The sequence below is a fragment of the Alternaria metachromatica genome (genome assembly GCF_023757995.1).
Source record: "Alternaria metachromatica strain BMP 0045 chromosome Unknown scaffold_1, whole genome shotgun sequence".
In the NCBI taxonomy this organism is placed as follows: domain Eukaryota; kingdom Fungi; phylum Ascomycota; class Dothideomycetes; order Pleosporales; family Pleosporaceae; genus Alternaria; species Alternaria metachromatica.
The window spans coordinates 1,607,103-1,631,619 of record NW_026055492.1 but is presented as its reverse complement, the minus strand read 5'-3'; the positions used below and the strand labels follow the sequence as shown (position 1 = coordinate 1,631,619).

The following is a 24,517-nucleotide window of genomic DNA, read 5'->3' as shown; positions in this document are numbered from 1 at the left end:
GAGACAGAATTCCTGCTCTTGTCGGCGCCCTTTTTCGACTTCCTTTACAAGCTGACCGTTCATAATACTGTCGACATATGCTTCGCCTAGCATGAGAAACTTGTCGCCTTTCCGTCGCAACACGAACGGCGCACTACCCCCATAGAGCACCACGACGATATCGCCCTCACGCATACATGCTGGACCAATACCATAGTCCTTTTTCGATGTCCAAAAGAAGCGACGGTTCCGGCTGCAGCGTCTTAGTTGATTGTGGTATTCGAGTGCGTCGCCACGCAAGCTGTCAAAGTCCGCCGTTGGGTCACGATACCATTCAAGGTAGCGTCTAAATGCTGCGTAGTGTGCGCGACGTGAATTCTTATCAAGTCTGTTGATATAGCGACTTCTCATGTCATGACCAGTACTTAATGTCCGAGCTAGCACCGGCAAAGCCACGTCGCTCATGGGGGCGTTCCAATCGATCCCCTCGTAAAGCTCAACGACTTGTTGATACATTTGAAGTCCATCAGACTTTGACATGTCGAATACAATATCAACTGTGATTACTTTGGCGTGAAAGATGCCAGTAAGGGATAACTGCTTGTTTCCGGAATGTTTCGTAAGCACGAATTGGGCTTCACGTCCGTTACAGGCGCCATGTTCAGGGGCCTCGAAGGCGTGACCTATGAAAGTGTTATTGTGAGGAATGTCCCAACGTGGTGCCCATGACCGGTATTCGTAATCTCCGTCGTAATCTGCATGGTGTGCTACGTGCGTAAAGACCACTAGGTTTTTAGTACTAGTGATAGTGTGCAATGCCGTGTCGGTAAAGGCCTGTGCTGTACTCTTCTCATAGTCTGGCATCATTAGATCTCCGTCTGACGGAGATCTAACAAGGCCAATCAGACCGTACACCTTGTCCCTTGGATCTGTTGATTGGAACTTGCGGAATCTCGATAATGTTCCGAGCAGTGACCAACTACCGGGATTCAACTCGTAAATGGTGTCTGCGTCCCCAATGCACACCTCTTCTAGTAGATTTCTTGGGGCTTCATCGCTGTTAGCCATCCGATAACTCTTGTTGAAAATCCACAACGCTGTCAGACCAACCTCCGCCCAGGGTAAGTATTGCTCGCCCCAAACTACCTGTGCATCTTGCGCCAACTTGATTTCCTGTATACACCAAACTCTTGAGAATAGCGGGCGCTCGAACAGATCCGTCAGACTCCTACATGCCATAGGTGTGAAGATGGTCATTGGGACTTCTACTGCTCCGTGGGTTTCATCATCGTCCAAATCCATATCATGTTCCAAGCTAAAATCCCAGCATGCATTCGCGACCAACCTACAACACCCAAATGCTTCTCTGATGACGATCTCATCACCGTGACCGAGCCAGACGTTGACCCTCGCTGCCTGCGAGAAGATTTTGCTCATGAGAGGAACTTGATGGTTTTTCTCTTGGTTGTCGTCCTGATTGATGCAAAGGGCATCAGCCCAGATGATTTGCGTGGTATCTTCAAGCCTCAACCGTACAAGAGCATGCGAAAGTTCTTCTCGGATCTTGAGACGTTGACCGTTGCATATGATCGTAACGCTGGGTGGGTCAGTCCCCCAAACGTACGATAGTGCGTTGTAGACGGGTGATTCATCGAGGTTGACAAGCTTGAGTTCGCATTCTAGTCGTCGACTTCGTCTAGAAGAGGGCCGGATGTGGAGAACACGAATCTCATTTCCAGATAGCAGTCTTTCGGCGTAGATTGATGAGGCTATCCAGCGACTTAAGGCGTCCCATGTAGCCTGTAAATGCCTTGAGAAGGTTGAGCTGAGGTCTCGCGTCAGACGTCTGAGCGTGGCGAGGCCGCCAATCCGATGCTGTTGGTGTTGGCTGTGGGAAGGCGTTGCGGCTAACGACATACCCGTTCACAATCCAGTGGTAATGGCTTCGGGGTCTGTAGAGATATAGTGTACGTAGCGCGGTGGCTGATACACGAGTAGATTAGTTCAAGAGCGAAACTCAGAGGAACAGTGCCGTACCAGATAGTGGCGTATGTTTACGCGTCTGATCAGAAGGAAGGCACCGCCGCGCTAGGAAGGTGCTACATTCCACCCGCTGGAAGCTTGTCTCACAGCCTTACACAGCGGCTCATCACAGCATAAACGTATCACCAATATTGAGCACGCGACCGTTCTAGAAATGTATTACGAGCGTTAAGGCCAGTTCGAAGTCTTTTGCCGCTCCAGTCTATTTTTGATGATCGCAAATCAGTTTTCCCCACACTGACCACCATCTGTTCAGCATCTAGACCTTGGTATTCCTCGCGAGAGGCTTCAGTCCTGGCAGCGCAACAACAATGATCGAAAGAGTCATCTCCACCATACTCAAAGGATCTGCAGGAAACGACATTAGCTTCGTTTTCGCGCATACCATAGATAGTAGACTGAGAGGTGAACTTACAAACAAGGTTCTCTTGACCAGTACCAATCTTGAGGCAGGCGAAGCGTACAATGCTCGAGGCAATAGTGAGCGCACCGAGCGCGAACGTAAGACCCACACCAGCCGATGACCTCAACACACCCTTCATCAGGAGCACAACAGGAACCGCGTAGACCGCCAGGTAGCAAGCCAAGTTGAGAGTAAAGTTCAAGATGAACGGCTCTGGCGCGTAGAAGACGGAGCATGCGCCCTCTTCCTGAGACCACTGGACGGATACAGGTGTGCCGCAGAAGAAGGTATCGTCGAAGAGGATAGTCAGGTAGCTCGCGACGACAAAAGCCGTGATACCGAAGAGCATCTTGCGCAGTCCAGGGTGACCAGCGAGGTTGAAGAACGCCCAGTAGAAAGCCAGCATGCTGAGTTTGGGGAAGCCCATTCCGACATCGTAGAAGTAGTTCGAGGCGAATGAGATCTGTACAAGGGGTCAGATGTGTGCAGAGTGCGATTGCCAGAAGGACAACTCACCTTCGACAGCTTCTCCGACGTCTCATACTCATCCAGCACACCCATCTGATACGTGAGTGTATCGCAAATGATCAACCCCAACGCAACCAACGCAGAAGCCAACAACAGATAATCCGACGCGTCCAACCTCGAGCGCAGACGAAACAGGCGCGTGTACATGCGCGCCGCAACGAAACAGTATGCGAAGATCAGGAGGATCCATTCTGAGATCTATCACATTGTGACAAGTCAGCACCGTGTTTCCTCTTCGTAGATCTCTTGTTGTTATCACCAACTAACTTACCATGCAGTCTTTCCCATCAATGTAGTGAGCCATCTTCGTTGCTACCTGTTGTGTGACAGAGCGCAGTCACGAAACAGTCAGGATAAAAGCCGTTGGGTAGATAGTTGCGCCGCACTCGCTTGCATCAGCGTACTGCAAGGAGTATGTATATTGAGCCAATTCCCATAGCATGCAGGGTACTATATTCTGCCGCGCATCCATTATACCATAGCTTCTGAGGGTATGTCTGGGCGAAGAATTCTACCGCCTATCAAGCGAAACTGGGGTCGGACTTCTGTCCTCGAATTGTCGAATCGCATGGCAATGGGTCAGCCCTGCATGCAGGCGCGTGGAAGTTTGCCTGTAATTGAGGCGTTCTGGCTGCCGTGTTAGATGGGCTGATTCCAACTGTGATCCTTGCGGTTTACACACGGCTGTACCGTGTCGGTGGGTTCGGTCCTTGGTGGGAGGGGCTTTTCAGGCGCATGGGACGAGCGTGTGAGGTCTTATTTCCTGGGTTGTGCAACGGATATCTGAGTGAGCATCAAGGCTGTGTAACATCTAATTCGTGGTTGTGTTTTGTTCGGCCCTTCGCTGCTGATAAGCTTGGTCAAGCATCGTAGCTTCCTTTGGTGTTCGGTTAGGCGAACCGGTGGATGAATTTTGCCAAACGAGGCCTCCCGCATGCAGACCCTTCGGCCAATGCCGATCCACAGCTTCAACGGCAGCAATGCGGCACAGTCAAGAGTATTTGCAAAGGTGATTGAAACTCACGGAGCCATGGACTATTGCGGCTCGGCTGGAAGAATATACCGCTCGGCGGCGTTCTGGTGGCGTGTGCGGACCGCAGTGGGCGGGATGGTAGCGCAATCATTCCGGGTTGATGCGAGTGGTCAGCCCAACGGCAAGGGTCTATTAAGTAACACTACAATGTTGAGATGACCCGGCTGCTAAACCTCGTACAGACAGATTTTGTTCAATCCTTCGAATTACTTTTGCTTTTGCTGCTATTAGCGACTAGCTACATCTCAATGGAATTGACTCCTGAACCACCCTCATGGGTACTTGGCAGAAATCTCGTGTTCCTCATCAGGCGACTTTGAAAACTGCACGCTAACGCGGCGCGTCTCGTAAATGACATCTTTCCTTGACATGGTGTTCAGCTCTACTTCGCTGCCCGAGTCTTCATCTGTATGCACGCGGGCGGTGTGCTTGCCTCTTCTGGAAGGACGCAAAAAATTGTGCGACCCGGATGCTGGTGTTTGGTGTCCATATGTACGAGACCCAGAAGAGTGCGATTTCTTGTTCGACGAGAAGAGGCTGCCGCGTCGTAGAAAAGATCTCATCGACGGCAATGAGACTACCATGATGGCGACAGCCATTTCGGTCATGGACAGGACGTCTATATATGTGTTAGCGGCAGTTCAAGTTGTGTTTGACTGCATGCACTTACAGACGTTGGTCCAGGCATATATGACCTCTATCGTTGCGAACCGAAGCACACTCATTGCTATCGTGACAATGCCAAGTGAGAATGTCGCTACAAGACCCCAGATCTGGCGACGCCGAAGCTGTAGTGAACGAAGTAGGGGGAATGGCAACGCGAAGACTGTTGGTTTGATGTTAGTGATTCATGCGCTCTCTGGATGATACAGGATTGCTCACTGAACATGTCGGAGGTGATATTAAGGCTCCAGTCGATCCTGAAAACCTCTTTGGAGCTGAACGTATTACACGCTGCCTCATCAGCGGACCAATTCGAAGAGACCTGGCGCCCGCACCAGAAAGTGTCGAGAAAAAATGTCGATACCATGGCACTTGCAGTGAAAAGGGTCACTGCGTAAAGTGCTTTTCGCAACCACGGCATCGTCGGAGGGATGAGCCTATAGTATAGCGCGAGGATTGCCAACTTTGGCCAGTAGATGCCAGTGTCGTAGAATGCATTGCCGGCGAATTGCACCTTCTTGAGAGCGATCACACGAGCGGTCGATGCCTCTGCATCATCCGTCATGCCACCCCATATGTACGTCAGGTAGTCGGTAACGAAAAGGCCGATGGCATCCAGGATAGACGCTATCAAGAGACTGTCGCTAACAGTAGGATACTGTCGTTGTAAAAGGCGGGGAACCAGTCGACCAGAAGCCAAGAATATGGCCAAGGCCATAAGGGTTGCCTCGATGGGCTTTGCAGATACGTTAGCAGAGTCATGACAGCAAAAGGAATTACATGAAACATACAATTACAGCCTCTGGAGCAACGCTGTTAGACATGATGGAGTAGAAATGGTGAATACACCATGAAGCAGTCGACGACAACTACGCAGAGAGAAAAAGACCAGACAAAAGCTATTATGTAGCGATTCCAAATTCGAGGCCATCGCTTGGGTGTATACCAACTGCTAAGACGGACCCGATAACACGTCCGTCTTACCCTCCATGTGGCAAAGGTACCTGATTGCTGCGATCATGCCACACTGGCACACCCGACTGCTCGGCTGGCAATATAGGCGGAAATAATCAGTATGTCTGCATGGCGGGACCTGCAGTCGCAGAAGTCTTATGGAACGACATGGGTATATAGGACAAGACAGGGATCTTCGTTGGGCGGTATGTGAATGGACGGCGCCGAAACCGAAGGATCGAAGCCGAACCCGATGGAGTACTGCCGATACTATGCGAGGCTGTATCCTGTGAGTGTTAGTATATGGTTGCTCCGCGCCGGAAAGGATATGGCTCAATGGCGAGGCTGTGATATGCAGGCATTTGACCGTTATTTGTGAAGATCTTTCCTGTTCTGCCGGCCTCAACGTCTTTTCGTGTTTCCAGAACGTGAATAAGATCGCTTTTTCGGACCTACAATCTCACGGCCAGATGGTGTGACAATCGGGCTGGCGTCGCAATCATGTTGTGCTTTAAAGGTCTTCTTGTGCATCTTCTTCTTCCCCTCGAATGCCTCTGACTTCGCAGACATTTCGTAGCGGCCACATCAGCTGCCGCTCAGTTTCCATCAGTCTTATGATGGTGATCAGTTGTGAAGACGTCCCGACGTCGTAGCATTATCACGCCGCATTCACCTCAGGTACTCGAAACAGGCACTAACAACAGTCTCGTACTCTATCGTTTCAAAATCAATTCTTCCATCGCGAAGGAAAGGTCGATGTGATTGATGCACCAGGAAACCGTGCCGTAGGCACAGAGATCGTCAAGGCAGAGACAACCCGCCAGCGCCGCCCCGCCTGGTCGTGCGCCAAAGCGGCGATATGATGCCCGTTACAGGCCTCACCACTTCCAAAAGCGATTCTTCCATCGAGAAGGAAAGGTCGATGGAGGCACAGAGATCGTTGGTGTGATGGTTTGGATCGCCTTACAGTTGAGGCAAACCCAACGCGCTCGCGCCGCCCTCATCGTGCGCCGAGAAGGGTCAAAACGACGACGCAAAGATCCATCGCAGGCCTCACCAGTACCAAAAGCGATTTTTCCGTCGCGAAGGAAAGGTTGATGCAAACACCAAGAACCGTGCCGTGAGCCCAGAATTCGTTGAGGGTAGACACAACGCGCCAGCGCCGCCTCGCCTCGTCGCGCCCAAGCGATGACGTAATACCCAACCCAAGTTTCACCACCAGCACGAAACGCGAAAACCCAACGCGTAGATCACACCAGCGAAACCCACGCAACAACACCATGCCCTTTAGCCTGCGATCCTTCTTGAAACCCGCATCCTACAACGACAGCGTTTCCTACACCGACAGACTCCTCGCGCAGATCTTCTCCTGGTGTACCCTCCTCGGCTACATCATCCTCCCATCATTCTTCCCACAGCTAAACACCATCGACGAATACGCCGGATGCATAGAATATGAGGAATACTGGGACTGTCCTGAAGTGTATGATGACCTACCACCTACAGATATACAGATCTCGGGTTCATTTTATCTCTGTGCCCTTGGTTGCTGCGTCGGTCTACTAGGCTGGTTGTATCTATGGTGGAAATACCAGAGGAAGGTTCAGTGGTTGATAAACTGGGTTTTCTTTCCCGCGTTCGTGAACAGTCTCGGGGGAATCGGTATGGCAGTTAGTAAAGTGGTAGGCGCGCCCGAGGGGCAGTACAGTATGGTTTTGAAAGTGGCGATGGTTGTGCCGTCGGCTTTGTCGGCGATGGCTGCAGTGTTGGCGTTGTGGTATCATGGTGGTATGTTCCGGATTGCGAAGCGGAAGCAGGAAGTGGATCCTGTGGCCCTGGAGAAGGAGAAGGGACGGGATGAGGAGAGTTAGAACGGGGAATTTTGGTATGGATTGAAATACTGATTTAATAAGTATTGGGTATCAGGAAATGAATGCCGTCAATCATGGAAATCTCATCGCGACGCATATCAAGCATCCTTACCCTCCTCCTGATTCCTCCGAAACATCTTAAGTCTCCACTTCTGTGTACTCCCCGCATGCGTGATAGCCTTGTACATGTTGAAGAGAAAGATGCCGATAAAGACAATCGTAACGAATGCCAGTACGACGACCACGGATATCTGAAGAGAGTCAGCCACCACAACGTTTCATCTCGTGCGATGCGAGTACGTACCATGCTGAAAACAACGAAGTAATAAGTGGCATCAAGGAAATGGTGATTATCTTTGAGTTCCTCCAGACCCACTCCAACTTGCATGGCGGACAGAACCAGACTAAAGAACACGAACACGATGAGGATCCAGGAGAAGTTTCGCTGGAAGAAGATGACGTAGCGATTGTATCCGTAGCTATTCGAGGTGCGTTAGCAGATGAACCTACCCAAGCGATTGCTTTCAATGGACAAGAGATGGACTCACAGATACCCTCTCACGAAATGCGTATGCGCAAATCGTGTCCGATAGATGCTGTTGATTCTTCCCAACCTGAGATCGCCAAACTGATACCGTTTGTTGACTTGCTGTAGCGTGTTGATATCCACATGGCCCATGAAATCCTTCACGAAAGCTTTCCACCAGTGCCAGGTGACAAAGCTCGGTAGAAGCGTGTACTCGTGCGCAATCCTCAAGTCCAGCGGTGTAGTGATAAGCCACACATAGCTCACAAGAAATCCTGCCGCACTCTCCCACAGGCCTTTTGCTGTCTCGTCATCAGGATCCGCATCCGCAGGCTTGCAAATATACTCTTGCCAGAACTCATAGCTGAGCATCCATTCCGGCAACGGCTTGACTATAAGCTTGGTCGAGTACTTCAGCAGATGTAGATCCATTTGTTGCGTGCCTAGCACTTCCATGCCCAGCATCGTGTATCTATGCAATGGCCTGGCGCGCATGGGCCGGCCTGCCATCCATAGGTGTCCATGTATGCGGTTCAAGCGAGAGAGATCGAGGTCGTATAAGAGGAACTGACGGGGGTCGTCGTTGGTGAGGTATGCTTCGTTGTTCTTGCCGCTTATGGTGGGGAGGGACTCTTCCGCCGTGAGCGGTATTGCTATGACCGAGTCGAGCACGGGCTCACGCGGTTGCGGGCCTGTCGTGGTCCGACCCAGGCTGGTATTGATATGCCCATTCTGATGCGTGTTCTCGGATGGCGATGTGGGACTACTAAGTGTGGCAGCGGTGGCGGTTGGGGGTGGGATGGGACGGGGAGAGAAGGGCGGTGTCAAAGCGCTGTTCTGGTACTTGTAAGCACTCGCTCAGCGCATACCAATGCTGTCAGGCTCCACCTACCGTCTGTATTGTGATCTTATCAGCCATACTGTCCATTAGCGATAGGATAGTGGGTTATGGTATGAGTGGAGTGCGGCGCGGTGCTCTATATGACGCTTGACGCCGACAAGCCTGCTGCGGCTGTCGCACGAGGCTCATAGATGCAGGCACACCTGCGCGCAGCAGGCAGGCACCTCATGACGCAGGGAAGCAGCAACTGCGCCTTCTCGACGGCGCGCGGGAGCTACGAACAGCAATGTGGGGGCTGGAGGCGGGGGCTAGACTGCCTCGAGCTGAAGTTTGGCTCACGGACGCAGATGTGCCCTGGGGGTCCCATTGGTGAGCGGCTTCGTCAACACTATTAATAGTAGCGAACAGGTACCGAGCCACCACCATGAGAGAACCTTGGAAGGCGCGGTCTGGTTGTCAACCTCACTCGATTCATTGTGTCTCATCCATATCACGTATCAAGCCTGAGTATGGCATGGAGTGGATTGCACGCCATCATACTCCTGCTATCAAAGTCCGGATGCAACCCCAGTTTGTACAGGAAAACAAAAGCTACTCAATTTGAATTGCCAAGTTTCTTCCTAATCGTTCTGCTTGTGATGCCGTAAAGAGTGCCAAATTACCGTAACGCCACCTTCTAATGCAGTTTTGGATATCATTGCAGCCTTCTCATCTCATCGCATTGACCAGATCATTTGCAGTAGTTTGCAGGAAAGCTGCCCTGCTTTCCATTGACTTCACCCTGCCACCAGTCCTGCGAGCTTTGCGTCTTTTTGATCACGCGAATTCGGTCGCCTTCTTTGAAGTGCAGATCGCCATCCGTGAGACTGTCAAAATCATACATGGCTGTAACGTACTCGTACTGGAAAGACGCTATCTTCTTCGGTGGCGGTGGGGGCGGCTTCTTCTTCCCTGCAGCCGGGTTAGGTGACGAGGGATAGCCGGTTGGAGTTGAGCCGTTTGAAGCAGAGGATATCTTGTTGTTGTTGAAATAAGAATCACCGTTGGTTCCATTTGAATAAGAGGAAGCCTGGGATGTGGACGAGAGACGGCGGTCATACATACCCTGCCCAGCGCTCAGATGCGGTGAACCGCCGATCTTGGGCTTCGAGGCGCTGAGAGAGCTGTATGAGGGCTTATTAGAGAGGCTGATGGGCGGGCCATTTTCGGAGGTCGATGACAAGGTCTGGGATGGTCGCGGGGGTCTTCCGCCTCCTGTGATGGTGGGCACACTGTCGCTGCTGCTGACTCTCCGACCAGGCATGACTTTATTCCTAATGCCCAAGCCTGTCAACGTCTCTCCCTTATCTGGTAGTCTCATTGGCAAATGGACCGCCTTGCCCGTCTTCAGCAGGCCCAGGCTGGTCTCCATTTCCTGGCGCAGTGGTGTAAAGTTGGAGTCCCATAGTGGGATAACTTCCTCTGGCTCTGGTGGTGGATCGGGGTATCCTTGCTCGTGTGAGTACTGGTGTAGTACAGTGTACAAGTTTCCAATCAGGTTGTTTTGCAGCACGATCTGGTTCGCGAGGAGATGTGGTAGAATGGAGAAGGTTGCGGCATTCAGGCGTGGCAGGCGGTCTCGGAGGTTCTCGTCGGCGAGTTGGTATGCGTGTGTGGAGCGCTCGAGATCGACTTCGTGTTTGGCAAGAGCGCTGTTCTCGCGTTCCGAGCGCGTCTTCTTGGCCTGAAGGGTCTCGCAGCGGCTTTTGTAGCGCTCATAGTCGACCTGCAATGGCGTGGTCAGCATGGCTCACAGTGTGGTCTATAGGCTGACTGACCTTTGCATCCTCTCGCTTCTTGATAGCCTTCTCCATGGGCTTCAAGGCGTCGCGAGCCAGCTTCGCTGGGATGACCAATTTCCTGTCAATGTCCTTGACTTCCTCCATCATGTCGGTCTTCAGCTCAGAAAAGGCCTCGTGTAGGCCATGGACACGCTCCAGGACCGCAGGTGGGGTTTCGGCATGGGCATGGGTGCTGTTGGAGCCTTCGCCGCCGAGTGGTTTGAAGATGGCGTATATGAGCTCGACCGACGTGAGTTGGTGGTTGAGGATGTTGGTCCACGCGTCCCGCCATTGCTTCGCTGACGCTTCGAGCTGAGAGGGGGGTTAGTTGGAGATTCAATGCCAACGTGTATACTCGGCTCGTGTGCCACACATAGCATGCATAGCAGTCGATTGACGTGGGTGGTTGGAACTGGATGTGATGGGTTTGGATGGCTGGCCCCACTAGTTCATAGGACCGAGCAATGTGAGATGTTAAGCCACACCGGACGTACCTTTTCCAACATAACCTGCGAGTCGGTGAAGTCCTTCAGCATGGCCTCGACATCGGCCTCGTTGGGCGTCCTCGTAAGGAAACGCCCGGTAATCCTCTGCATGCGCTGCATCTTGCGATGTGATGGCAGCTATCGTGTGCGACGCAGGCCTGAGGTAAGAAGGACAGAATAATACGAGTTATGGGCGGAGGGCAGTAGGTAATGCTTGCGCGTCGACTAGCGGTGGCTGTGCTCACTGCTGTGTGTTAATTGAGGTGAGGGTAAGCAGGGGTACCGAAGGGCCCCGCACCAGGTTGTCGCGACAATTCGCTGGCCGCTTAGACCGATTAGTTGTCTAAAGTGGAGTGTGAAAGCCTCGCGGAGAGGAGTGATCTGCCAGGTCCCCTCCTCGACGCGGGAAGCGAATTCAAGATTGCGGTTACACCTGATGCCCGCGTTTGGTACCGTCAGCTGTGGGCCGGACGGCATCATGGTACAAGGCCACCCAGCGTTGGGCCGCCGGGTACGAAGACGTGTCATGACTGAAGTGGAAAGGCTTGGGAAACGCGTACCCCTGGTGTATTTCCGGTGAAAGCTCAAGGCATTAGGGTCTTAGGGCTGGGTAGCCGCTGCCGTAGTCTGCAGACGCTAAACCACGTGCTCGCGCGCGGAACAGCAGGCGCGGTTTGTTCCGCCGAGGCGCGTCACCGTCACATCTCTCGACCTTCATCCTCACGACGACCCCGCCTTATGCCGCCCATGCACGCCCCGACGCGTCTCGACCGTATACTCACGCGATGACGGCACCTCTTCGTAATACCCAGCATGCCTCAGCCATAGCCGCGATCACCGCCTCCCAGAACAGCGCGCCCGTGGCAGAATTTCGTTGCCTCTATACACAAGACGTCAAGAGGAAGCAGAAGCGGTGGCAGGATGGCTATCTCAAGTTCCATACCTTCAACAGCCGGGTTATGGTATATGACCAGGCAAGGAACTTTCTCGGAGATACCTATCACAAAGACAGCAACGAGCTGCAGGAAGGAGACGAACTCAGCCTGAACAATGGCGCTCTAGTAGAGGTCGCCGAGGCCATGGGCATCACACATACCGACCTGACCCAACTACTTGAGAAGAAAACGAAAGATCAGCCACTCCGCCCGACCGCTCCTTCCCAGCCGAAACCGTTCCAGAGACCATCGTCAGTGGCACCGACCAATGCTCAGCGAAGTGCATCCCAACTGCGCCACAAATCGCTCAATACACTGCTTGGGACACCAAAAGGGCCAATTGGAAAGGCTCAGCCCATGAAATCTCCGTACGAGGCTCGCAAGGAAAAGGAGAATGAGCTGGTCGAGGAACCTACCCCGAAAAGACAAAAGACAGGCCAGCCACGCACAAACTGGAGAGCATCTAGCCCAATCCAAGAAGACAGTCCCATAGCGAAGAGAGACTCGGCTGTACAGGTACAACCGTCCGACACAGCGAATGCTCGAAAACCTGCCAAGTTCATACCGCCGACAGCGACTGTCATCACGATAGAGTCCGAGTCCGATCCTCACCCGGCGGACTTGTCCGATGTCACCCTTCCGAGCACACCCCCGAAACTTGCCAGAGCAAGAGCACGATCGAGCGCACTTCATACCCCAGCACCACAGCCCGCTGTACCTCAGCAGCCACCCGTACAAACCCCAAGAATACCGAAAGGCAAGGTGCCAGTACCCAGTGTACGAGCGTTGGAGACTCCGAAGCAACGAGCGCCACCATCTTCACCTCCAGTGAGCGCCTCAAATCGCCTGACGAACGTCGACTTCGCGTTACAACCAACAAAGCAGCCACCCAAAGACCCCACTCCGCCACCACCTTCGCCTCCTCCTAACCGCAAAGCAAAATCTCTTCGATTGTCGGCGGGTGTAAAGCGCGGAACCTTGCTGTGTCAGTCACTGCCTCAGAAGACCATAAGGGCAGCTAGTGAGGCCAGAGCGATCAGTTCCAATGTCAGAGCTCGACCGGTATCACGCGTCACGAGCAAGGAGCCATCACCTGCAATATCACAGAACAGTAATCCGCCACAAGAGGTCGCCTCTGCGGCGTCGAAACGGGTGGCTAAAGCCAAGCGAAGAAACACAGAGGCACAGGATGGTGACAGTCTCGCGCCAAAGAGAGCCAGAGTCTCCAGATCTCCACCGCTCCCATCGCCAAGTGTTCTCGAAGATCCGGAAGTTATACATGGCCTCATGGACCAGCAATTAATAATCCCCTCGTCTCCACCTCAGCCTCAGTCCGTATACTCTCCTTCAGAGACAGTCTCCGAATCCAAGCCTACCACTACCAAGAAACTGGCGGACAAGACACCGATTGAACTGCCACCTAAACGTCAAGCTACAAAGTCAAATTTTCCTCCACCAGACAAGACTGCCCGAAAATCACGGCCAAGAAGCAACAGTGTGGATAAATCTGCGTCAACGCGCAAAGCCCCATCGCCACCTGTACCCGTCCTTGATCCACCGATATTAGCATCGCGAGACGTCTCGCCAGCGCGTACTGAAGCCTCTGAAACACAATCACGCGCGTCATCAACTTCGCCTCGCAAAGTCCCACTCTCAACCGGCGGCTTCCCCAAGCGGCCACCGAAGCGATCCAAGAAGCAATCAGCCGCAACGCCCTTAGTACAGGAGGAACCAGCTCCAGCCCCTCCAAATGAGTCTGTACCTCTTCCGCCGCATCCTCTCCGAGCGAACAAGAAAGGACCCATGATGAGCACAACGGAACTAGCATCTCTTCTCCAAAAGCCTCACAACCTAGTCAAAGTCCTCGCCGACCCCATCGAAGACGTCTCCAACTTAACCAGCGCAGGCAAGTCGCCCAGCAGAAACTTCAGACGCGTAAGAAGCGAAAACGACGCACCGATACCCAGCACAGCAGATGACTGGGAGAAGCGCAATCTGCCCAAAACGTCCAGCAACATAGCCGATACCGTAGACGATCCACCCATCACTCCCGTCGTGACCGAAGAACCAAAGAAGAAGAAAAGCAGTGGCCTGGATGCGCTCATCAAACGGACTGATCCTAGGCGGAAGTTCAAGAGGACGCAGAGTCTGCAAGTGGAGACGAATGTGCAGTCCGCTGCTATGGGAGAGGTCGAGCTACCTAGTCCGGTTGTGGATAAGGATGTTGGGCCGTGGAGTACGGAGGCGGGAGATCTTTTTGATTGGAGACCGCCGGGGAGGGGGTAGGGTTGTGAGACAGAGTGTGGGAGATCGGTGGGTGGAGTTGGGTTGTTGGTAGAGGCGGGCAGATGAGTTATGTGAGAGTATGTAGCGATGATTTTATGATATTGATACCCTGGAGCATCGGTAATGGGAATTGATGTGTTTTGATGATGGTGTTCATCACCACGACGCGATCATGAACTTCGGTTTGTCTTTTTCGGTTTGGCCTTCTTCGTCTCCATGGAATAGCTCATTCTCGTTTTTGTGATACACACAAAGAGTCTACATAGAAACCTCGGTGTGTAAACGTTTAGAAAACCTATTAAGTCGCTGTAGCACAAAGACCAAGTACTAAGCAGGTTTTGATTATCCCTTATGCCATGACATATTGAGCTCGACTTCGCCCATGCGCGGTCATATTGGGCATTTTGGTCCGCGATTTCTCATGTGATTGGTGGGTGCCGTTTTTGAGTCACCAGAACATAAGTCCGATCCCTTTACGTTTTGAAGGGAAGCGAAAGACGCCGAAGAACCATGTGATCCCTGATATCTTCTTTGTTTTCCCTCTCGGTATCGCAGATGGGGACGAGACGGCAAACAAGAGAGTATGCCGGGACCAGAATCGATTTTAGACTTCTTTCATCGGAGCGCGAAAAAACGCACATGTCTTTGCTGTGTCGAATATTTTTGATAAAAGACGAAGGTCTGGACAACGCACATCACACATTTCATCAGTTCCTTTTGGAAATTATGTCCTGGAAAGAGGAGTGTGGAGGAAGGAAGACAGAGTCGAAGGAGCGTTGCTTTTATACATGGACATGCCGATAATAGGATAGCGATGTCGGCAGGGTAATACGGCCTTTCGTACGCACAGTCGAGGAAAGACGAACATGTCCACATCGCTTGCTGGTTTTGAACTCCGGAGATTGTAAGAGGGTGTAGATCCTCCACTCCAGCAGCACATGGTGCGCATCTAGCGCGTTTTCGGTAAACTCAAGTCCTGTATAATATCGACGTATTTTGAAAGGGACTGATCGAAGTGACACGCTTTTGTAACTCTCACTAGATGCCACCTTGCACGATTTTTTTTGAACAAAACAGAGGAAGAACGACATAGACTCGTGCTCCAGTTTTTTTGGTTGCCCGATGGCAATGTGATATCACCATGCGATGGAAATAATGTTTTTTCTTTTTGACCGAAGCTGTCCAGACACATGCTGCCAGTCTCTCAGCATTTTGGTAAATCGCTAAGATAGAGTGGTGGACAGGAAGAAGAAGGAAAGCACACTGCGTAGGACGTTTATATACTTCTCACAGGCACGACTCGTTCACCAAAAGAACAAATCTGAAGAAAGCATGGCTCATCATTCCCCACATAGCTACCAAAAGATACCCCAAACGCCAGCATGCTAGCTTCACGCCCGCACGACTTGCGCCCCATCCAGACACTACCTGGACTCCAGAAACACCCATGGCTATATAAACCAAGCAAAAGCAATATTGACCTCGAACACTTCAAAGGCCCGTTGCTTGGGAACACAAAAGAGGATATATACGCAAACACCTCGTTTCCTAGCCAAAACAACCAAACGCCCGACTCTGCGACATGCGCGAGCCACAAGGCCCAAAGCCAATCCACATCTTGACCACCATGTCTACGATGTCTTGGTTTGCTTCTTTGCTGTTCCGATGTGCGTGTTGTGTACCTTCGTTGCGAATTTGAGACTCGTAATCGTCTCTTGGAGATGTGCTTGTAGCGGGCTGACCATGACGAACATGAGCGTTTTCGAGTTGCCGCCGAGCGAGTATTGGAGGAGGTATGTGAGCTGTGTAGATGTTAGTATGTGAGTCACACCACATCAGCGCTGTGTAACATACCTTGGAGTTCCTGTACGGTACGTGTGTACCCTCCTTTGACCCAAGAGCGTTGATAACGTCACCCAGACAGCTCAAACTCTTGTTGATATTTTGCGTCTCCTTGAGACGCGCACCCTCAGCCTTGGAGTGCTCGAGTCGCTCAGATCCGGCAAGATCGACCAAGTTCAGTGTGCCTTCGCTCCTCTCACCGGTGATCTCGTTGGTTCCGACGAGTTTCAGGATGAAAACAGAGTGACTTCGGCTGGAACGCATGTTGGCCTTGGTAGCTGCTACCGTCCTGTTCTTGTCGGCAGTCATCAGAATCTCCTCAACACTCTTCGGACCGTCAAGCTTGACACTGACTGCGTTCTCAAGGATCGTCTGCTTTTTCGCCGCATCGTGTCGCACCTCTACCTTCTTCTTATCTAGATCCTCTGAGCGGCCAAGCAAGTCGTTGTATGTCTCGTTGTAGACTTCCAGGAAAGAACCTTCCATGTTGTATGTCCAGCCCTTCTCTTGTAATCGCTGCGCTTCGTTCCAGATCTGAGCGGTTGCACGAGGGATCATACCGTCAGCCGATGACATGGTGAACGTCTTTCCGGCTCCTGTTTGACCGTAGCAGAAGATGCAGACGTTGTAGCCATCAAGAGCGCTCTGCACAAGCTGACTGATCTCCTCAAAAACTTCGCTGTTCTGCGAGGCTGGACCAAACACACGATCGAAAGAGTAGGCATAGGCGGAGGTGATATCCTTGCCAGTCGCACTTTGCTTGCTTGGACCGAGAACTGCCACTTCTTTGCTGTCGGTATCGGTGTCAGGAAACGAGATTTGCGCCGGGTTGCGTTCTGTGTCATGGGTTGGCCTCACACGACACATAACTCTGATGTTGCCCTTCAGTTCCTGCACTTGGTTGAAAAGCTTCCGTCGTAGTGTTTCTTCTTGACGAAGTTTGTCCTCCGCTCTTTTCGCAGCCTCGATGGCATCGTCCATTCGCTTGTGAAGTTCGTTGAAGGAGTTTGCTTGCTGCTGGCTGTCTGACTCGAGGAATTTAATCTTCTCCATCATTGCCTTGTTTGCCGCATCCAATGTGAGGTTGTTAGTAGTCGATTCTGTAAGTTGTGCTTGGAGGCCATTCTTGAGCATCCTCTCACGATCGAGTTCGGATTTGACGTTGGTGAGCTCGCCCTGGACAAGTTGCGCTTCGCGGTGTTTCGTGTCTGCTTCCATAGCAGCCGCTCGGAGTTTTGAACCATACTCCTCCTCGATCTTTTGTGCTTCTTGTGCGCGCCTGCTTCGCTCCGACTCGGTGTCGGCGTCCAGCTTCTTCCGTAAGCCAGCTAATTCCTCGTTGTGTTCTTTCAGCAGCTTGTCGATCCGTTCGTCAAATTCGCTGCGCATCTTCCTTTCTGCCTCATCTCGTTCCCTCTGCATTCGGTCGGTGTCCTTCCGGTGCTGCGACTCCAAGTCTTCGACTTCGTTGCGTAGTTTTCGCCGTACATCGTCGACTTCGTATGTGTGTTTCTGTTGCATCATCTCGAGTTCCATCTTTACTGACTTGAAGCAACTTCGGGTATCGTCGAGCTCGGACTCCAAGCCTTTGTTGACGATTTCTAAGCGCGCGCGGATGGCCTCGAGTTCCGTGACTATCGGAAACGGCGTTAGCATGTGTGCATTTGACTGGAGGCGAGACTGAAAAGCAGGTTTCGTAACATACCGCGACTTTGAAGTTGTTGGATCGACTCCTTGTAGTCAGTAGCCTGTCGCACGTCTGTTTCCATCTTCTCCTTGAACATGCGAAAATCGCGTTCCATAGCCTCCATGCGGTCGTTGTAAAAGTCTGGGCAGCGATCGTTAGTGAAGCGATTCAGAAAAGGTGCTTGTGCTGATCTGCGCGGCGTAGATGGAGGTCGATACGGTGACGGGTCTACCTGCTGCTGCCGAACAGGTGTAGGTGTAGGCTGGGGAAGATGGGACTGGGGTTTCTTTGGCTTCAGGAAAGGATTCGTCCCGTTGTCAGAAGTCATACCACATCCGACTTGACTGCCACGCACGTCTGCCTTGGCCGCGCCCAATGTGAGCGCGCCAACCGCGGTGCAGATGTCGTCGCAGTCGGTGTCGGCGGGTTCTTCGATGACCGGAGTGACGGGGCGGAAGTGGGAAGGGGATGAAACCGCTCGCGGACCTGACACACGAGCGATTCTCTGTTCGGATACACTGAGGGAGGTTGTGCGCTTCTTTAATTGAGGAAGCATGCCACCAGGCACTCTTGCACTGGGGTAGAAATTCGTAGACATAAGAAATGGTTGCACACCTTTGCGCTCTGCTTGCTCACTGTCGTCATCGTCATCTCTGCTCAGCATTGCTGTCGCCGGACGCGGCCCTTGCTGATAGGACTTGCTCCTAACATGGCTTCCGTGGCCGTAGGCTGACTTTGGTCTCGCAGCCCCGGTAGTCTTGGGAGCTCCACCAACACTGCCACTGAGCGTAGAGGCGGCAGGATGTCTCGCTGTCGGTTTGGAAGTAGCGCGCGACGTGGACGCTGCGAGTCCACGTGCCAGGGTACCTTTGATGCCATTCGACGTCTTGGGCGGCGGGGGTATTCTTCGAGAAATCGGCTCGCCGGCTTGCTCTGCAAGCGTCTTCCGTTGCTTGAATGCAGGCTCGGGTACTGGGAGAGTCAGCGACCTGTCCGGTGCGACTGGTATGAAGAGGGGCAGTTTACAGCCGGAGGGCTTGTGTTTCGCCGTGGGTATCGGCATTCCACTACGTGCGTTCGCGCCGGCTTCGTGCAATTCGCCCAGGGCTTTAGGAGGCGGCGAGGTGATGTGGGAGAAGGTGGACGGCGGTTTGATGCCCGAGCGCTTCGCGATACCCTACAATGACCGTGAGATTAGACTCGAGCCGGGCAAGGGATGGGGATACGTACCGTGTTCTCGTTGGCAGTCTCCATCATTAAGTCGTATGTACCTACGTCTAGCGAAGGGAAAGATAACAGTAAAGCATACCCCGGCGCGGCCAAAAGCACAAGCGCGTCGTCGTTGTCGTTGACGTTGGTGTTGCGGATGTCGGATATCGATTGTTTGGGCCTGCGCTCGGACGGTAAACAGAGGAAGGCGCGATCCCTGTCATCGCATGCTAGTTTCGGTTAGCCGACGCAGCGAGAGCAACGCCCACCTGCATCTCGACAACTTGAGCGGCCTGCACTAGGTCATTACCAGCGTCAATTACGCCAGCCCTGGAGTGCGAATTACGGTCGAATGTAGCCTTCCCGACGTCGGCTCGATCCAAATTAGCCGAGTACGGCACGATATCAACGACCAGATTTTAGCAAGCCGACGTCAGGGTAAAGGTTCAGTTCGACTCCGAATCGAACAATGGCTGCATCCTTCTCCATCCGAGAGCGACGCGTCGAGAACAGCGCAGAATTACGTTGTGACTTGCTAATAGAGCTGCGCATGTGATGGCTTGCAACCCCGCGCTTCCAAGTTAGGCTTCTCTGCTTATCGTCAGCCTGGGGATCAGAATGTCTCGCCTCTTCAAGCCCCTCCCTACCTCTTCACATCTCGAAAAATGCCCTGAACATATCTTTTTCGCGCTCTATATAAGTTTATATACTAACGTCATCCCAATGGCCGCGAAGGAGCATACATTCAGCGCCGAGGAGTCGACGCTTTGCGAGAAATGTTCCGTCTTGCGCATCAATGACAGAGAACTAGCTGGCCACGAGGTTCAGAACGACGATGGAGAACAAATATTGAGTTTCACTCATAGGGGGTCATGCTTTAGGTCGCTGTCGCTGGATTTCACACATCATGACCTTTTACCAGACTTGCCTTATTTGAGAGCTTCGGCTGAAGCAGGATGTGCGTTTTGCGCCATGCTACGCAGTGCCGCACTTGGAAAGAACTTGCTCGAACATTCTCAAGTCACATTCGGACTAAGCTATCGCTGGGAGTTCAATACAATTTCTCAGCGTGGAAGTTGCGCACTCGAAGCGATCATGCGAGTGGAACATGGTGAGCCTGGACGCAATCAACCCCCTTTTTGTACGTTCCAAGTCGACTGCAAAGAAGGTGATACTTGACACGATATACTGGTCGTTCTGTCTGATTGTTCCAGGTGATTGCCAGATGTGGCTCAAGACAGAACTCGCCCCATGGGCCCAAACGTTGTGCGACGAAAATGTCGCTTGGATGAGAGGAATCCTGAACCGATGCGACGCTGAGTGCGGCTTAGTCTCAGCATCGAATTTCTTGCCAACCCGTCTTATCGACCTTGGGGACAATGGCCAAGGCGGAAGCATCTGTTTGATAGAGACTTCGGATGCGCGATTACAGCCATCAAGCGGTTATGCCGCGCTTAGCTATTGTTGGGGTACGGAAGAACAAGCTGCTCGACAGCTTACCACTACATCTGCGGTGTTGTCGCAGCGTCTTGACGGCATCCTCTTCGACGAGATGACACCCGTCATGCAAGACATGGTCAAGACAGCACGAGCCTTATCAATCAGGTATATATGGATCGATGCACTTTGCATTGTTCAAGATGACATAGAAGACTGGGCACGTGAGGCCGAGCGCATGGGGTCGGTTTATGCGAATGCCTTTGTCACAATCTGCGCTGCATCAACTTCCTCTTGTCTGGATAGCTTCCTTGATCGACCTGCCGCACCAGTCCGCGTCGCCTTCCAGTCTTCGTTAAAGCCCGGTATAACCGGTCATCTCAACCTGCACTCTGAACGTCATCCGCACCGGGTACCAGGAAGTGACTTTGACGTTACCCGGCGTGGCAAAGACCTGAGATGTGGCGCATGGTCCCTCCGCGCTTGGACGCTACAAGAAGAAGAGTTGTCTCAGAGACTACTTTACTTTGGAGCTCGACGAGTTCATTTCTCATGCCCATCACGAAGGATTACCGAAATGGAGCCTGCTTCATCGGATCATGTACCACTCTTCTCCCATCAATTGTGGCGGTACAAGCAAGGAGAGCCCGATGTAAACATTCTCAGAGATTGGCACGAACTTTTAAGATCCTATGTTGGTCGCCAGAGCACTAAGTCTAAAGATCGCTTTGCGGCGATAGCAGGACTGGCGAAGCTTATGGCCGAAGCAACTAAATGGACCTACGTCGCAGGGCTGTGGAAGGACGTACTACTTGAAGAGCTATTTTGGTACACCGGCCAATGGGACGACATTACTAAACAGCAACTGTTCGCACGATTGATAGCCAGAACGCCTGATACATATATCGGCCCTTCATGGAGCTGGACGCACTGCTGCTACGTGAGATTCGCAGAGCTCAATCCAACAAGGTCGAAAAACCCACGATCGCCCAGCTATAGGACTGTAGACTTTCGCTCTGAGTGTCATCACTTAAAAGCTATATGTGCATCTGAAGGTGCCAGTGCCAATCCTTACGGGCGACTCACAGACAGCAAACTTCGCGTTGTTGGCAAAACCATCAAGCCGGACCAAACTTGGAAGCTGATGGGGGAGTGGAACACCCACCTAACGATGACGTACGGCCTCTACGTAGCGTACTGTCATGTGGATTGGAAAATGGATTATGAGAATATAGAGCTGGACGATCCAGGCGTCTCCCTCCTGTTACTTGGAAGTGACTATGGGCCGTTAGACTTTGAGTACCGGGGGGACCGAACCTTTGACGGCAGTGAAGGATCTCCGCGTATATTAGAGTTTAACGAGGCCGGCGAGATGACTGAAGAAAGCGTCCGAGCGTGCGAATTACCAGGCACCCGTAATGCACACGGGCTGCTCATACATCCCATTGACGGCGGCGCCAGATACATCCGAGTCGGTCGGTTTTGGACTACGCAAGTCGGGGCATTACTCCCATTCATAGAACGCCCATTTGAAGACGTCGAGATTGTTTGAATGTGACTAAGAAAGTCTAGCATGGTTCATACGCCAACAATTTTCTCATCACCTATCGCGACCTCGAATGCTACAACTGTCCCCCGGCCTGCGGAGGACCCTTGATAATGTGATTGCTGGGAAACGACATGTGGATATCTCAGCAACCCCCATACCCGCGACGCTATCGATGACGAGCAACAGTGGCGGGAAAGCAGGGAAGGCAGAACTTGACAAACACGGGATACAGGTCATGGGTTCAACATCTCTCAGTGTACGATTTCTTTTTCTGACAGTTACCAACGAGCTTTCCTTCAGAGTATGTCGCACCAGAGGATTCAGGAACGCGATATGTAATATTCGCCTCCCCCAAATGCTTGATCAAGTACAAAATACTGTATACACTGCGTCGTGTGCATCCATCTTCTCTTGCACTTTATTGACCCATAGCAGCACGAAAACGCAGTAGATCACAGTAATATCTCCAAAAAGGGTTGCTAGTGGAATCATACATACCCCCTGATCAAAAACTTCTGGCAACCTCTCCAAACTATAGCTGGGAGGACATTCCCCTGCCTTTGAGACCCCATCGATCATTCCCAGTAGAGGAAAAAGCCGAAGCCTTGATGGACTAAGAGAGGGTGGTAAATCTAGAGATATATATTAATATCATATCTTGCGCACGCAAAAGCAGATGCAGTGCTATCAAATAGCCACTAGGATATTACCTATCCGTGATCTTCATCTTCCGTCCAATATCCCGCTACCCCATCGATCCCCCCATCCGTCCTCATCCTCTACCGTTTCCTCCTCCCCCAAACCTTCAAAAACTCCACCTTCTCCTCGACCCCCAAGCCAACCCTCTTAACCCTGCCCAACCTCGCCAAATCCTCCGCAACCCTCTCAAGGACCTGTTGTTCCTTCTCACTCAGAACACCATCGTCGCCATTGACCTGACCACCAACATCCACATCCATGCCATCACCCGCCTCACCATGCTTGCCACTGAACCCGTTCCTAAAGTCCGGTTGATCGAAGATGTTCGCGTCGTAACCCGATGCCTTGACAGAGTTCTGTTTCGAATTCGATGTAGAGCGAGACGGCGAGTCTTGGTTGCTACTGTTGTATACGCGCGAAGCAATGCGGACGCGCATTTGGTGTGACGGCTTACTGAGGAGGCCCCAGAACCAGGAGGGGTAGCCGCCCGGGACGGGGGTTGTGACGTCTTGGGGTGTGTAGCGGAGGTTGACAGGGTAGATCTTGGTCTTGCCGTCTGCGCTCAGCAAACTGGGGCATAGTGGGAGGATGCCCCTGCCGTTTGTTGTGGTTGTTTCGGGGAATACGCAAATTATCCTGCTGGGGTTCTCGTCGGTGAGTTGTTGGAGGGAGACGAGCTTTGAGGCGTCTGGTGGAGAGAGGACGGGCGGAGAGAACGCGTGTACTATCGCGCGGAAGAGGGTTATACGTTCGACTTTTCGGTGGTGGGGGTATGAGCGCGTGAAGATGGGCTGGAAGATGCCGGCGAGGTAGAGCGGGTCGAGCGGTGACGTGAAGGAGGACGCGATGATTGTGCCGGCTTTGGGGAGGTTGTCTTTCGCAGAATGTAACTGTCTATGGGATGTGTTAGCAATAGTTCGTCGCATTGAGCCTCGAGACTTCAATCGTTGTGAATAATTTGACATACCCTCTCTTGACACCGTCAACCTGCAAGTCCACCCACCACACGCCAGGGATGCCCAGCATCAGCCACAGCACCCCATACTTCAATCTCCTACCCACGGAAATCCATTCGAGAATGCAGAAGTATAATAGTGAGAAGGCGACGAAGAAGGGTGCGCGCACGCAGAAGAGGAAGAAGTATAGCGGCTGCCAGATAATGCCGACCGGTGGGGGAGGGACAGGAAGGAATGGCGCTATAGCCGTACCTGCAGATGCACTGTTAGCTATGGACTTGCTTTTGTGTTGCGAACGACAGGTAGTGGGTACATGTCGCTGGCGGGAAACGGCGACGTGTAGTAATGGGATTTGAGAACCGGTGGCACTCTGGCGCAATCGCGGAGGGATTACTCAAACGTACCTTTGTCGCGGAATTGACTGTATCTCTCCATGACGAGTGATGTCTAGCAAAGGAAGATGCAGATGTGGGCGTATTGTCACCGAGCCATGTAAGGCGAGGCCGATTTGCGGTAAACGCGAGCGAAATGTGCCTTGGCAGAATTGGGCACTTTCACACAGCGAGGCTATTGTAACGAAGCAAAGAATTGAGGGGCAGCGGTGCAGGTAACGGCTGGATAAGCTTCTTACAATGGAAGGGTCCAACGTGGCAAAGACGTAATGCGGGCTGAGTCTGGGGCACTTTTGGTCACGCGAGTCATGTATTTTCGACATGTGAATGCCAAGACCATCGTTCTGTTGGTTAGTGAACGTCATGGGTGCATGTGACA

At 52.3% G+C, this 24,517-nt stretch overlaps 6 protein-coding genes across 6 annotated transcripts; 1 reads left to right on the top strand and 5 right to left on the bottom strand.

Moving 5' to 3' along the window:
• Positions 1 to 2,281: 2,281 nt before the first annotated feature.
• Positions 2,282 to 5,473, bottom strand: J4E83_000524 (uncharacterized protein; the record flags this gene model as incomplete). Its single annotated transcript, XM_049327486.1, has 8 exons — positions 2,282 to 2,370; positions 2,438 to 2,888; positions 2,942 to 3,151; positions 3,225 to 3,269; positions 4,568 to 4,605; positions 4,657 to 4,812; positions 4,869 to 5,385; positions 5,441 to 5,473. 8 exons carry the CDS (start codon positions 5,471 to 5,473, stop codon positions 2,282 to 2,284), a joined length of 1,539 nt encoding a protein of 512 aa, XP_049193631.1.
• A 2,545-nt stretch (positions 5,474 to 8,018) lies between these two features.
• On the bottom strand, positions 8,019 to 8,919 carry J4E83_000523 (uncharacterized protein; the record flags this gene model as incomplete). The annotated part of the gene is made up of 2 exons (XM_049327485.1): positions 8,019 to 8,837; positions 8,893 to 8,919. The coding sequence occupies 2 exons, from the start codon at positions 8,917 to 8,919 to the stop codon at positions 8,019 to 8,021; spliced, it is 846 nt and encodes a 281-aa protein (XP_049193630.1).
• A 652-nt stretch (positions 8,920 to 9,571) lies between these two features.
• On the bottom strand, positions 9,572 to 11,266 carry J4E83_000522 (uncharacterized protein; the record flags this gene model as incomplete). The annotated part of the gene is made up of 3 exons (XM_049327484.1): positions 9,572 to 10,606; positions 10,659 to 10,973; positions 11,156 to 11,266. 3 exons carry the CDS (start codon positions 11,264 to 11,266, stop codon positions 9,572 to 9,574), a joined length of 1,461 nt encoding a protein of 486 aa, XP_049193629.1.
• Positions 11,267 to 11,931: 665 nt separating this feature from the next.
• Positions 11,932 to 14,367, top strand: J4E83_000521 (uncharacterized protein; the record flags this gene model as incomplete). Its single annotated transcript, XM_049327483.1, has 1 exon — positions 11,932 to 14,367. The coding sequence occupies one exon, from the start codon at positions 11,932 to 11,934 to the stop codon at positions 14,365 to 14,367; it is 2,436 nt and encodes an 811-aa protein (XP_049193628.1).
• A 1,631-nt stretch (positions 14,368 to 15,998) lies between these two features.
• On the bottom strand, positions 15,999 to 19,150 carry J4E83_000520 (uncharacterized protein; the record flags this gene model as incomplete). Its single annotated transcript, XM_049327482.1, has 4 exons — positions 15,999 to 16,169; positions 16,222 to 17,843; positions 17,915 to 19,073; positions 19,127 to 19,150. The coding sequence occupies 4 exons, from the start codon at positions 19,148 to 19,150 to the stop codon at positions 15,999 to 16,001; spliced, it is 2,976 nt and encodes a 991-aa protein (XP_049193627.1).
• Positions 19,151 to 22,870: 3,720 nt separating this feature from the next.
• On the bottom strand, positions 22,871 to 24,181 carry J4E83_000519 (uncharacterized protein; the record flags this gene model as incomplete). Its single annotated transcript, XM_049327481.1, has 3 exons — positions 22,871 to 23,684; positions 23,758 to 23,998; positions 24,151 to 24,181. 3 exons carry the CDS (start codon positions 24,179 to 24,181, stop codon positions 22,871 to 22,873), a joined length of 1,086 nt encoding a protein of 361 aa, XP_049193626.1.
• Positions 24,182 to 24,517: the final 336 nt, after the last annotated feature.